The sequence below is a fragment of the Rhinopithecus bieti genome, unplaced genomic scaffold (assembly GCF_001698545.2).
Source record: "Rhinopithecus bieti isolate Rb0 unplaced genomic scaffold, ASM169854v2 scaffold_8675, whole genome shotgun sequence".
NCBI lineage: Eukaryota > Metazoa > Chordata > Mammalia > Primates > Cercopithecidae > Rhinopithecus > Rhinopithecus bieti.
In genome coordinates, this window is record NW_016806447.1 from 1,970,499 (window position 1) to 1,983,743 (window position 13,245).

Here is a 13,245-nt window from a genome sequence, read left to right on the forward strand (position 1 = left end):
TTTGGGTTAAAAATTTTTTTTTTTTTTTTTTTTTTTTTTTTTTGAGACGGAGTCTCGCTCTGTCACCCATGCTGGAGTGCAATGGTGCGACCTCGGCTCACTGAAACCTGCGCCTCCCGGGTTCAAGCGATTCTCCTGTCTTAGCCTCCTGAGTAGCTGTGATTACAGGTGCATGCCACCACACCTGGCTAATTTTTTGTGTTTTCAGTAGAGACAGGGTTTCACTGTGTTCCCCAGGTTGGTCTCAAACTCCTAAGCTCAGGCAATCTACCCGCCTCAGCCTCCCAAAGTGCTAGGATTACAGGCGTGAGCCACTGCACCTGGCCAGGTTAAAATTTTATAGTACTAAAAGCGACTGTAGTATTTTAAAAGGGTTGATAAATATCTTAGAATGCTTGACACCCAACACCCAGCCCTCTGTCCCATGATGACTAGGTACTCAATTAACATGTCTTGAAATTAATTGCTTTTAAGTGGGAAAAGGTGCAAAGTTTAGTATTTAAACATAGTATGTCTCTTCCACTAGCTACAAATGTGGACCAATTAAACTTTCATATGTAGCTCAGTGATTTAAAAATAATTTGTACTCAGCTAATTGCTACTGTATAAAGACCATCATGACCAAAAGTGATGCTTAATGAATATGAAAGAGAATATGAATGCATTTCTGTCTTCAAAAACACTATTAAATGATTCATCATTTGTGAAAGGAGGAAATATGCAGGTAATGTGCACTTGCTAAGGTAAATGGAAACGGACAGAATTCTTTGTAAAGTCAAATGTCTGCTGTGGTGAACACAGAGATGTGCTGCCTCAGCTGTCAGCTCCTTCAGCTCTGCGTCAGCTGCACATTGGCTCAGCCCAAGGTCATGCCCTTGCGGGGCAGCCTGCATTCAGTGACTAAGCTAGGTAGGCTATAAGGGTCTGGCTGTATCAGCTGGAAGTAGGACAAGACTCTCCAGAGCTCCCTGCCATGGCTGAGATGGCTTTTTCAGCCTGCATTGCAGCTTGACTTCTCCCTCTGCCCAATCCTGTTTCGCTCCTTCTCTTTCACAAGTATTGATCCCTAATAAATATCTTGTAACCCCAAACTCCATCTCAGCTCCTGCTTCTGGAGAACTCATCCTATAGCATCTTCACTTTAGCTTTTTATAACAGGTTTTTGGAGCACCGGTGTAAACATGCTCACTCTAAGGGAATGAAGACACTAAAATATACCATAGTAGGTGCTTTAAAAATGTCAATGCATTTAATCCTCATCTTGAGTGGTAACAAGTGTTATTCCCATGTTATAGATAACAGTGGCTCAGAAAGGTCAAACTGTATTTGTTCAGTGGAATAAGGATTTGAACCAGTGTGATTCCAAAGTCCTTGTTTCTTTCTGTCCACTTCATTGTCTGAGCTAATGGAATGTGCATGTGTGCTAGGAAAGAAAACCACTAATGTGTGGATTCTGAGAACCAGAAAACATGAAAAGCAGTTCTCCTCACTCTGGTATATCCTGAAAGTCACTGCACTGGGCTAGCATGGAAAGACCAGTCCTGAACTCGTCAATCTCACCTGAGATGCCTCTCAGGTCATAGGTGGTAACTAAATTGGAGCAGACGTGCTGGTGTCTGTAGATGGACTCAGACAGTAGAAAATGCAAGTTGTGCAACGGCATGGTGGAGATAAGGGGCAGCATTCCATCCTGATGTGGGATCTGCACCGAAATGTGGATTCTAGGGGGAAAAAGGGCAGAAATAAATGTTTAGCTGACTGCTATAAATGGTCAATAGGATATACTTCTTTCTCATCACCTAATTTGTCTTCACCAATGAACTACCATTTTTTTTTCCTTCCTGAAGATTTCCAGGTAGGATTTCTGTCTGAACAGGGGGTATACATATATACATAGTATCATTGCTTCCCTCTAAGAGACCAGCCAGACACAGGACTGATAGTAATCTAGAATTATAGATTTTTTTTCTATACAGGAAAAGATAACATCACAACCACAAATTACTTTAAAGCTTTCCTTTGCTTTTTAATGGAAACTCTGTTTTTTTCAGGAGCTGAGGCTGAGTGACTGCAGAGGGCCTGCTCCCCTGCTCTGTCACAGTGAATGTTTATGGAACTTAGGTGTAAGCTTGACACTCACATTTCTTTAAGTATTTGAGTCAAAAATATATCGTTGAGCTTTTAAACTCTAAAACCAATTCCTCCACCCAGCCAAATCTGAGGAATTACAATGTGCAGCTACTCATACTCTCTCTCCTGACTGAAAACAGCCTTCTCTCTCCAGTCTCCCTGTAAGTCCTATCAACACCACGTGTCCAGCCCTACCAGCCTCAGTCTGCAGTGTCCTGTTCCTTGATCTACATCCTCAGCTCTTAGGCAGCCTTTGGACCAGGAAATGTGCAACTTATTTATATTGGCTACTATTTCTCCAATGTTTTCAGACTCTGTTTATCTTGCCTCCCCACTATGAGGACACAGAGCATTTCCTTCACTACTTTTGTTTCTCCAGAGCACATAGTATACAATTCTAAATAAGAAATGAGCTTAATAAACATTGGTTAAGACTGCGACACGACAGAACTGTACTTATGCATTGCATTTTTTGTCATTGTAGCAGTTTAAATTTTGAGTGTGTTTATTGACAGTGTGTTCTGAGTTTATATAGCTTGTCTCTTGAGCATAGAACCACATTTTTAAGAGGAATCAGAACCTTGGAAGTGAAGAGGAGGGTCTTTTTTCTAGGAAGGGGTCACTAAGATACATTTTACTGTGTCAGGAAAGAAAGAAGTGTGTGCATATTCATTCAAACATGTTTTATTCATATAAAGGAACTCATTTTTCTGAGTTTATGAGCAATGGAGTTGTTTATAAAGGCACGCATTTAAATACTATAGTGTTTAATAAATATGCGTAGCATACACAAATTCTTTTTTGCTATGCAAAAATGAAAACATCCATTTCCCATCATGGTGGCACAGAAAAAATTAAGTCCAATATATCCTAATTTCTACATTATTATTCATTTGTTCAGTAGATATTTAGGAGTGCCTCTTAGATGCCAAGAAGCACTATACTGGGCAGAGGATACTCAAAATACAAACTCATGGTCTCTGGCCTTCAGGCCTTACCATCTACTAAAGGACAGAGAGAGTGAATGCTAATAATATTCTAAAAGAAGCATATACAGGTGCCAGAGAAGCTAGAAGGGGAAACCTCCAAATTAAATTAGGGGAGATGATGGAAATGTCCCTAGAAGAGATGCCATGTGGTAGGTATTGTAGGACAGTAGGGTTCCAGCCAGTGGAAGGGGGCTGGGGAGAGTTGAGGTAACAGCATGGCAGAGGTATGCAACTTGTAAGAGTCTGTAGTGCTTGGGAAGTTACTCATGATTCCCTGTGGTTGGACTGGCAGGTGAAAATGAGAAGGTGAGGGAAAGACTAGGAAGATAGGCAGGGGGCCCGAGCTTGAGGGATCTTCACAGATTTAAACTTTTACAGACACATTCATCATCACATTTTTATTATGCAGAAGCATCACTTATTGATCATCCTGGGAAACACACAAAGGAGACCTGAGATTCACCTCAACCTACGCGTGGTGGAAGGCACCACCTGCCTGACCTGTTCGGATGCTCTTTATGTTTGACATCGAGGTATTTCAAGGTTGCAATGAAGGACTGAGCCTGGAAGCCTCTGGATGTCCCAGCCACCACTGGTGTGTGGCAGATAGCACTGTCTGTTCCAATGGTAACAATGTTGCTCCTTAAGGGAGTCCCCACATGGCCCACCTTGTCCACCGCCTTGGCCACACAACGCACATGGAACCTCCGGCTGAAGTAAATGCTGTCCAGGACCTACCAGGGAGAATAAATCACTTCCAATGTGAGTACCCTACTTAAACAGCTCCTTATACGATCTGGTTAAAGGTAATCTGTAAAGGTCATCCATCCACCCATCCATTGATTGTTCCATCTAGCCATTCATTCATCATGTAAGTATTGACTTTTAACTATGAACCAGACAGTCGAGACAGATCATTGAGTACTTATAGCCTAAGGGGGTAAGATAGTCAATGAACAATTAGACAGACATGGAGCATGAACCCACAGATGAGTGATTTCCATTAATAGTATTGTTCTCTTAATATACTAGGCTCAGCAGAAGAACGACCCGAGTGTTATTCAGGCTTCCAGCAAGACTGGTTGGCCTCCAAGTCACTGTTGCTGAGAGCATAATGTCAGGAGACAGAGGAAACATTCTTCCTTCCCAGGAATTATCATGGTCTTTTTATCTTACTGCTATCCTCCCTCCATCCCATCTCCCTACCCAGTGACCACACACTGCAAGGGTTATAGTAACATACAGGCTTGAAGCTGAGAACTTGACCTCTGACACCTTCTAGCCTTTGAAGGTCTTTCCACAGATTCCTCCAAGTCCCCAAACATACAGAAGCCCTAAGAGTGCCTAACTCAATCTGTGCAGAGGCAATGTAGGTCACCAGGACTCTTTATGAAAATGTGTGCATTTACATAGGGAAAGTATATAACAAGAAAAATTAATCAGTAGTTCTGTGTGCCACAGACCTCCCACAAAGCAATCACACAAACTTACAAATTTTACCCGTGAAAACAATTTTCCCTGAAGTCCATTAAAATTAAAGAAGATTTTCCATTAAACTTTTTTAAAATTAGCTGCCAATGCTTTACTTATTTATATATACACGAACTTAGTACAGAAGGGATTTGAAGCATCCTACAAGAATGCATATAATAGAATGGCATTAAATAAATAATTGAAGAAATCAAGATAAAGCAAAGGAATCTAGGGTAAAGGGTATTAGTCACAAATTCATTGCAAGAAGGAAACCTGAAGCATAAACTCATAAATTTTCTGTTAAAATGTGCATTTGGCTCCAACCAGATCAAACCTCCTTTATGGTTTTGTTGAAGAGAGAAATAGATACTTAAGAAACAACAAGCTGGTAAGTCTTGCCATGTTGATTTTTTAATAATAGAGAAGACTATTTAAATTTGAGCTAGGTTATGTTGCAAAAGAATTGCTCTTCAGGCCTTTCTGAATAAGTTGTGCCAAAGAGAGTGGGTATGAATGACCCTGCATTATCCAAAGCCTCCCATCTATGTCTAACGGCTTTCCTCTGCTATGATCTCATTCCAGTGAAGCTCTTATTACAGTGGGAATAAATTGTGGAATAAACAGGAAAATCTAGAGAAATTTGGTCTGAAAGATATCTCTGATGTCTAAAATCATTCAGTGAGATAATTTTAGGCAAGAATTGTTGAATGTTTACTACATGGCAGGTACTATACTAAGCCTGAATCTCAACGGCTTTCAGCTCACTTTTGGAAGAGAATCAGTTTTGTCAGTGTGATGTGCAGGATCACTGTGGTGGACTGTTTGTTAAGGTTGGGAAAACATACTATTCATTGTTCTCTGATGGTGTCGGGGTATTGGTCTCTAAGCTTTTTGAGGACAGCAACTGCTGCACAAATGTCTTTTCATGGCCTCCCATAGAGCTTTGTAAAGTGCTGATCATTCAGCAACGATTCTACTCTTTTATTTAATAACTGGTCCCCTCTATGTGCCATTGATGTGCTGGCCATTTTGGGCCACATTTCTACCGCATTATAGAAATGTGGTAGAAACTTTGGTTCATGTGCGTAAGGAGTTCATGTGCTAATACTTACGGAACGATTGAAGATACATTAATAGTAATCAACAGTGCCTACCTGGAGTTTTTCACTGACTTTGTCATTTATAGGTCATATTTTTCAATGACCTTGTAAAGTAGCTAAGCAGTAGAACTATTACTTTGCAGATCAGGAAACTGAGGCTCAGAGAGATTAAGTAACCTCTTAACATTACTTAGTTTAACACAGGCAGCACCAGGATTTGCAAACAGGTCTTCTAACCAGCTTAGGTTTCTATTACAGCATATAATCTTTTCTTATGTATAAGAGTAAAGACTGTGCACCTGTTTATTTGTTTTATTCCAAATGCCATGCATGGACCATAAGGAATTTGATTATCTGAGTAACAAAGAACAACACCAGTTCTCACCCAGAGAGGGAGATCCAGGTCCAGACCCCCAGACCTACCATGTGGTTGACACTGGTGAATGGTGTGTTGTCAGTGATGGTTTCAAAGGGAGACCGGGCCCCATTGCCATCAGTGGGGGCAGCCACTTCCCAGCTGAACTGCACAGATGTCTGGTTGATGCCGGCCTCAGTGCAGCGCTCCTTCATGACAGCATATCTGGGGAAATGAGGGTCACAGGGGGTGACACAGACCAGCGGGTAGCCTGGGGAGGGGGATTTCTTGACTCCTTCCTTGGTAACTTCTTCCACATGGTCATAGTCAGCAAGTGTGACCACCTGCGAAAGAGCGACAAAGCTTCAGTTCAGGTTGGGTATCGGCAAGATGAGAGAACTAAGGCCCCCTTCTTTAGAGATCCACAAGATCTCTTAGTGTCTGGGGATTCTTTAAAATATAACAGGAGAAGTTTTTATAATTGTTTGCCAGGCATCCTTAAAAGATACTGCAGATCTTTAGTGGTGGAGAAGATCCTTCTACTGGCTGTGCTAGAAACTGTACTATCCTTTTAATTGTATTCCTAAATCAGAGCCCTATTACTCATGTAAAGAAATACTCTGACTTTCCTGCACATTGGAACCAAAGCTGTATCATGAATAACAGTTGCTAGTTTAAAGTTGCATTAAATAGTTGATGGTATATAGTAGAACATTTGGCAAAATAAGAGTAAATTGAAGTGGTATATTTCTTCCATGGCCAAATAAGAGACATATTTGGAAATAATCGTCATTCTTTTCTAACATATGAGACTAGTTAGCAGAAGTTAGGAGACTTCTTCTGATTGCTTCACAATTATGGGTTACATTTTCCTTGGCAACCTCTAGGTGTTTTCCTCTTAATTGTAAGGACAGTGCATTCATTCTATTCACCCCAAGTTAGGAAATCTGGTACTACCTTCCCACAGGTACTGAATTCTATAAATACGGTGAGTATGTGGGATAATAGATATGAGGTAGTATTACGTTCTTACTCTTCTAAGTCCCATCAAAGAAATGATAAGATCAATTGTATTGTGCTTTCTATCTTTATCAGACTAAGACACCAACAGGATTTGGTCTTACTTTTAGGTCAGAACAGGGTTTCTTACCCTCAACACTATTGACATTTGTGCCAAATAATTCCTTTTGTTGTTGGGGGCTGCCCTGCGCATTATGGGATGTTTAGGAGTATCCCTGGTTTTACCCACTAGATACTACTAGTAGCACCTGGTGTGATGACTGTGACAACCAAAAATTTCTCTAGACACTGCTTAAATGTCCTCTGGAAGGGGGAGAATGGAAGGCAAGATGGCTCCGGGTTGGGAACCACTGTGTTAGAAGAATAAAGAAATAGAGTACTTCTCTTAAGTTCTCATCTACTAGTCACTGAGACGTAAAACAGCAATCCTTTGGGTCAAGCAACTCACAATGGGTGGTGCTGGCAATATGAGGCTCCCTGCTGCCTCCTGGTCTAGAATCGTCACTGTGGCAGTAGTCACATCCCCGAGAACTGCTTCCACTGGGTCATCTGGGCCAAGGACTAATGAGAAAGATTCATGCCATTCGCGGTCTTCATTGGACAGGATCTCAACTTTAAAAAAGATATGATCCACACCTTCAACAAGGACAGAACAAAAAGAGAGCAAAGGCTTCATTAGGAAACATACCCAAGAGAGTGCAGCTTGGCACCGCTGAGACATCATGTTAAAATATGTTCTTTCTTTTTAGCGGTGTTCTATAAATGCAGTGGCTGCTAATCACTTTAGCCCCATCTCAAGTGAGGAATCTTTTTTACAGACCAAATTCCACCTGTGGTAGAGGCTCAGTATTGCAGATTTACTGTTCAACACCATATGAGGATTAATGGCCCCTGCCTGACACTCGCTGGCAGTAATAAAAATCTATGATCCAAAATACACTTCACCCTGGTTATGAGGTTTTTTTGCTTAATTTTTCTTTCCCCCTTACACTTTTGCATGAGCTCCTGTTTGGCTGTGAGGGCTTGCACATACAGATACCCTTCAAAGCTGTCTCCTGAGAAGAAATGGCTCAAGGTTATCTACTAAGCCAGGCTCCACAAAGATGGTAACATGGAGGGTGAGTGACCTGGAATGGGTGAGGGTTCAAGCCTTAAAGACCCACTTTGGGGGACCATTCCAATATGGTTGAATAGGAACAGCTCCAGTCTGCAGCTCCCAGCGTGATTGACACAGAAGACAGGTGATTTCTTCATTTCCAGCTGAGGTACCTTGTTCATTTCATTGGGACTGGTTGGACAGTGTGTGCAGCCCATGGAGGGTGAGCCAAAGCAGGGTGGAGCATTGCCTCACCCGGAAAGAGCAAGAGGTCAGGGGATTTCCCTTTCTTAGTCAAGGGAAGCTGCGACAGAATGTACCTGGAAAAACGGGACAGTGCCCAAATACTGCACTTTTCCCATGGTCTTAGCAATGGGCAGACCAGGGGATTCTCTCCCATGCCTGGCTTCAGGGGGGGGTCCCACACCCATGGAGCTTTGCTCACTGCTAGCGTAGCAGCCTGAGATTGACCTACGAGCCTGTAGCCTGGTGGGGGTAGGGGCATCCACAATTGCTGAGGCTTGAGTAGGTAAACAAAGTGGCTGGGAAGCTCGAACTAGGCAGAGTCCACCATAGCTCAGGAAGGCCTACTGCCTCTATAGACTCCACCTCTGTGGGCAGGGCATAACTGAACAAAAGCCAGCAGAAATTTCTGCAGACTTAAATGTCCCTGTCTGACAGCTCTGAAGAGAGCAGTGGTTCTACCAGCATGGCATTTGAGCTCTGAGAACAGACAGACTGCCTCCTCAAGTGGGTCCCTGACCCCTGTGTAGCCTAACTGGGAGACACCTCCCAGTGGCGGCCGACAGACACCTCATATAGGCATGTTCCCCTCTGGGACAAAGCTTCCAGAAGAAGGATCAGGCAGCAACATTTGCTGTTCTGCAATATTTGCTTTTCTGTAGCCTCTGCTGGTGATACCCAGGCAAACAGGGTCTGGAGTGGACTTCCAGCAAATTCCAACAGACCTGCAGCTGAGGGACCTGACTATTAGAAGGAAAACTAACAAACAGAAAGGAATAGCAGCAACATCAACAAAAAGGACATCTACACCAAAACCCCATCTATAGGCACCAGCATCAAAGACCAAAGGTAGATAAAAACACAAAGATAGGGAGAAACTAGAACAGAAAAGTAGAATATTCTAAAAACCAGAATGCCTCTTCTCCTCCAAAGGATCGCAGCTCCTCATAAGTAATGGAACAAAGCTGGATGGAGAATGACTTTGATGAGTTGACAGAAGTAGGTGTCAGAAGGTCGGTAATAACAAACTTCTCCGAGCTAAAGGAGCATGTTCTAACCCATCGCAAGGAAGTTAAAAACCTTGAAAAAAGGGTAGATGAATGGATAACTAGAAAAAACAGTGTAGAGAAGACCTTAAATGACCTGATGGAGCTGAAAACCATGGCACGAGAACTTCGTGATGCATGCACAAGCTTCAGTAGCTGATTTGATCAAGTGGGAGAAAGGATATCAGTGATTGAAGATCAAATTAATGAAATAAAGCGAGAAGACAAGTTTAGAGAAAAAAATATTAAAAAGAAATGAACAAATCCTCCAAGAAATACAGAACTATGTGAAAAGACAAAATCTGCATTTGATTGGTGTACCTGAAAATGATGGGGAGAATAGAACCAAGTTGGAAAACACTCTTCAGGATATTATCCAGGATAACTTCCCCAACCTGGCAAGGCAGGCCAACATTTAAATTCAGGAAATACAGAGAACACCACAAAGATACTCCTCAAGAAGAGCAACCCCAAGACACATAATTGTCAGATTCACCAAGGTTGAAATGAAGGAAAAAATGTTAAGGCAGTCAGAGAGAAAGATCAGGTTACCCACAAAGGGAAGCCCATCAGACTAACAGCAGATCTCTTGGCAGAAACCCTACAAACCACAAGAGACTGGGGGCCAATATTCAACATTCTTAAAGAAAAGAATTTTCAATCCAGAATTTCATATCCAGCCAAACCTAAGCTTCATAAGTGAAGGAGAAATAAAATCCTTTACAGACATGCAAATGCTGAGAGATTTTGTCACCACCAGGCCTGCCTTACAAGAGCTCCTGAAGGAAGCCCTAAACATGGAAAGGAACAACCGGTACCAGCCATTGCAAAAACATGCCAAAATATAAAGACCATCGAGGCTAGGAATAAACTGCATCAACTAACGAGCAAAATAACCAGTTAATATCATAATGGCAGGATCAAGTTCACACATAACAATATTAACCTTAAATGTAAATGGGCTAAATGCCCCAATTAAAAGACACAGACTGGCAAATTCGATAAAGAGTCAAGACCCATCAGTGTGCTGTATTCAGGAGACCCATCTCATGTGCAGAGACACACATAGGCTCAAAACAAAGGGATGGAGGAAGATCTACCAATCAAAAGGAAAGCAAAAAAAAGAAGGGATTGCAATCCTAGTCTCTGATAAAACAGACTTTAAACCAACAGAGATTAAAAGAGACAAAGAAGGCCACTACATAATGGTAAAGGGATCAATTCCACAAGAAGAGCTAACTATCCTAAATATATATATGCCCAATACAGGAGTACCCAGATTCATAAAGCAAGTCCTTAGAGACCTACAAAGAGACTTAGACTCCCACACAATAATAATGGGAGACTTTAACACCCCACTGTCAATATTAGACAGATCAACGAAGGTTGATAAGGATATCTAGGACTTGAACTCAGCTCTTCAGCAAGCAGACCTAATAGACATTTACAGAACTCTCCACCCCAAATCAACAGAATATATATTCTTCTGCACCACATTGCATTTATTCTAAAATTGACCACATAATTGGAAGTAAAGCACTCCTCAGCAAATGTAAAAGAACAGAAATCACAACAAACTGTCTCTCAGACCACAGTGCAATCAAATTAGAACTCAGGATTAAGAAACTCACCAAAAACTGTACAACTACATGGAAACTGAACAACCTGCTCCTGAATGACTACTGGGTAAATGACAAAATTAAGGCAGAAATAAAGATGTTCTCTGAAACCAATGAGAACAAAGACACCATGTACCAGAATCTCTGGGACACATTTAAAGCAGTGTGCACAGGGAAATTCATAGTACTAAGTGCCCGCAAGAGAAAGCAGGAAAGGTCTAAAATTGACACCCTAACATCACAATTAAAAGGATGAGAGAAGCAAGAGCAAACAAATTCACAAGCCATCAGAAGGCAAGAAATAACTAAGATCAGAACAGAACTGAAGGAGATAGAGAGACAAAAAATCCTTCAAACAAATCAAGGAACCCAGAAGTTGGTTTTCTGAAAAGATCAACAAAATGGATAGACCACTAGCAAGAAGAAAAGAGAGAAGGATCAAATAGATGCAATAAAAATGATAAAGGGTATATCACCACCAATCACCGATCTCACAGAAATACAAACTACCATCAGAGAATACTATAAACACCTCTATGCAAATAAACTAGAAAATCTAGAAGAAATGGATAAATTCCTGGACACATACACCCTCCAAAGACTAAACCAGGAAGAAGCTGAATCTCTGAATAGACCAATAACAGGCTCTGAAATCGAGGCAACAATTAATAGGCTACCAACAAAAAAAGTCCAGGACCAGATGGATTTGCATCTGAATTCTACCAGAGGTACAAAGAGGAGCTGGTACCAGTCCTTCTGAAATATTCCAAACAACAGAAAAAGAGGGAATCCTCCCTAACTCATTTTATGAGGCCAGCATCATCCTGATGCCAAAGCCTGGCAGAGACACAACAACAAAAGAGATTTTTAGACCAATATCCCCGATGAAAATGGATGCAAAAATCCTCAATAAAATACTGGCAAACCAAATCCAGCGCACATCGAAAAGCTTATCCACCACGATCAAGTTGGCTCCATCCCAGGGATGCAAGGCTGGTTCAACATACACAAATCAATAAAGGTAATCCATCACATAAACAGAACCAATGACAAAAACCACATGATTATCTCAATAGATGCAGAAAAGGCCTTCAATAAAATTCAACATCTCTTCATGTCAAAAACTCTCAATAAACTAGGTATTGATGGTACGTATCTCAAAATAATAAGAGCTATTTATGACAAACCCATAGCCAATGTCATATTGAATGGGCAAAAACTGGAAGCATTCCTTTTGAAAACCGGCACAAGACAAGGATGCCTTCTCTCACCACTCCTATTCAACACAGTATTAAATGTTCTGGCCAGGGCAATCAGGCAGGAGAAAGAAATAATGGGTATTCAATTAGGAAAAGAGGAAATCAAATTGTCCCTGTTTGCAGATGACATGATTGTATATTTAGAAAACCGCATCATCTCAGCACAAAATCTCCTTAAGCTGATACGCAACTTCTGCAAAATCTCAGGATACAAAATCAATGTGCAAAAATCACAAGCATTCCTATACACCAATAACAGACAAACAGAGAGTCAAATCATGAGTGAACTCCCATTCACAATTGCTACAAAGAGAATAAAATACCTAGGAATCCAACTTACAAGGGCCATGAAGTACCTCTTCAAGGAGAACTACAAACCCCTGCTCAATAAAGGAGGACACAAACAAATGGAAGAACATTCCATGCTCATAGAGAGGAAGAATCAATGTTGTGAAAATGGCCATACTGCCCAAGGTAATTTATAGATTCAATGCCATCCCCATCAAGCTACCAATGACTTTCTTCACAGTATTGGAAGAAACTGCTTTAAAGTTCATATGGAACCAAAAAAGAGCCCTTATTGACAAGACAATCCTAAGCAAAAAGAACAATGCTGGAGGCATCACACTACGTGACTTCAAACTATACTACAAGGCTGCAGTAACCAAAATAGCATGGTACTGGTACCAAAACAGATATATAGACCAGTAGAACAGAACAGAGGCCTCAGAAATAACAGCACACACAACCATCTGATCTATGACAAACCTGACAAAAACAAGCAATGGGGAAAGGATTCCCTACTTAATAAATGGTGTTGGGAAAACTGGCTAGCCATATGTACAAAGCTGAAACTGAATCCCTTCGTTACACCTTTTACAAAAACTAATTCAAAATGGATTAAAGACTTAAATG

General features: G+C 41.2%; 1 protein-coding gene across 1 annotated transcript in view; it reads right to left on the reverse strand.

Moving 5' to 3' along the window:
* Positions 1–13,245, reverse strand: part of FRAS1 (Fraser extracellular matrix complex subunit 1) — a 483,930-nt gene that overhangs the window by 32,773 nt on the left and 437,912 nt on the right. The window contains exons 61-64 of the mRNA XM_017876598.1: positions 7,516–7,703; positions 6,116–6,391; positions 3,621–3,853; positions 1,561–1,721 (exon numbers count right to left, since the gene is read on the reverse strand). Coding sequence (XP_017732087.1) covers positions 1,561–1,721; positions 3,621–3,853; positions 6,116–6,391; positions 7,516–7,703 — 858 coding nt within the window. The remainder of the gene's footprint in view (positions 1–1,560; positions 1,722–3,620; positions 3,854–6,115; positions 6,392–7,515; positions 7,704–13,245) is intronic.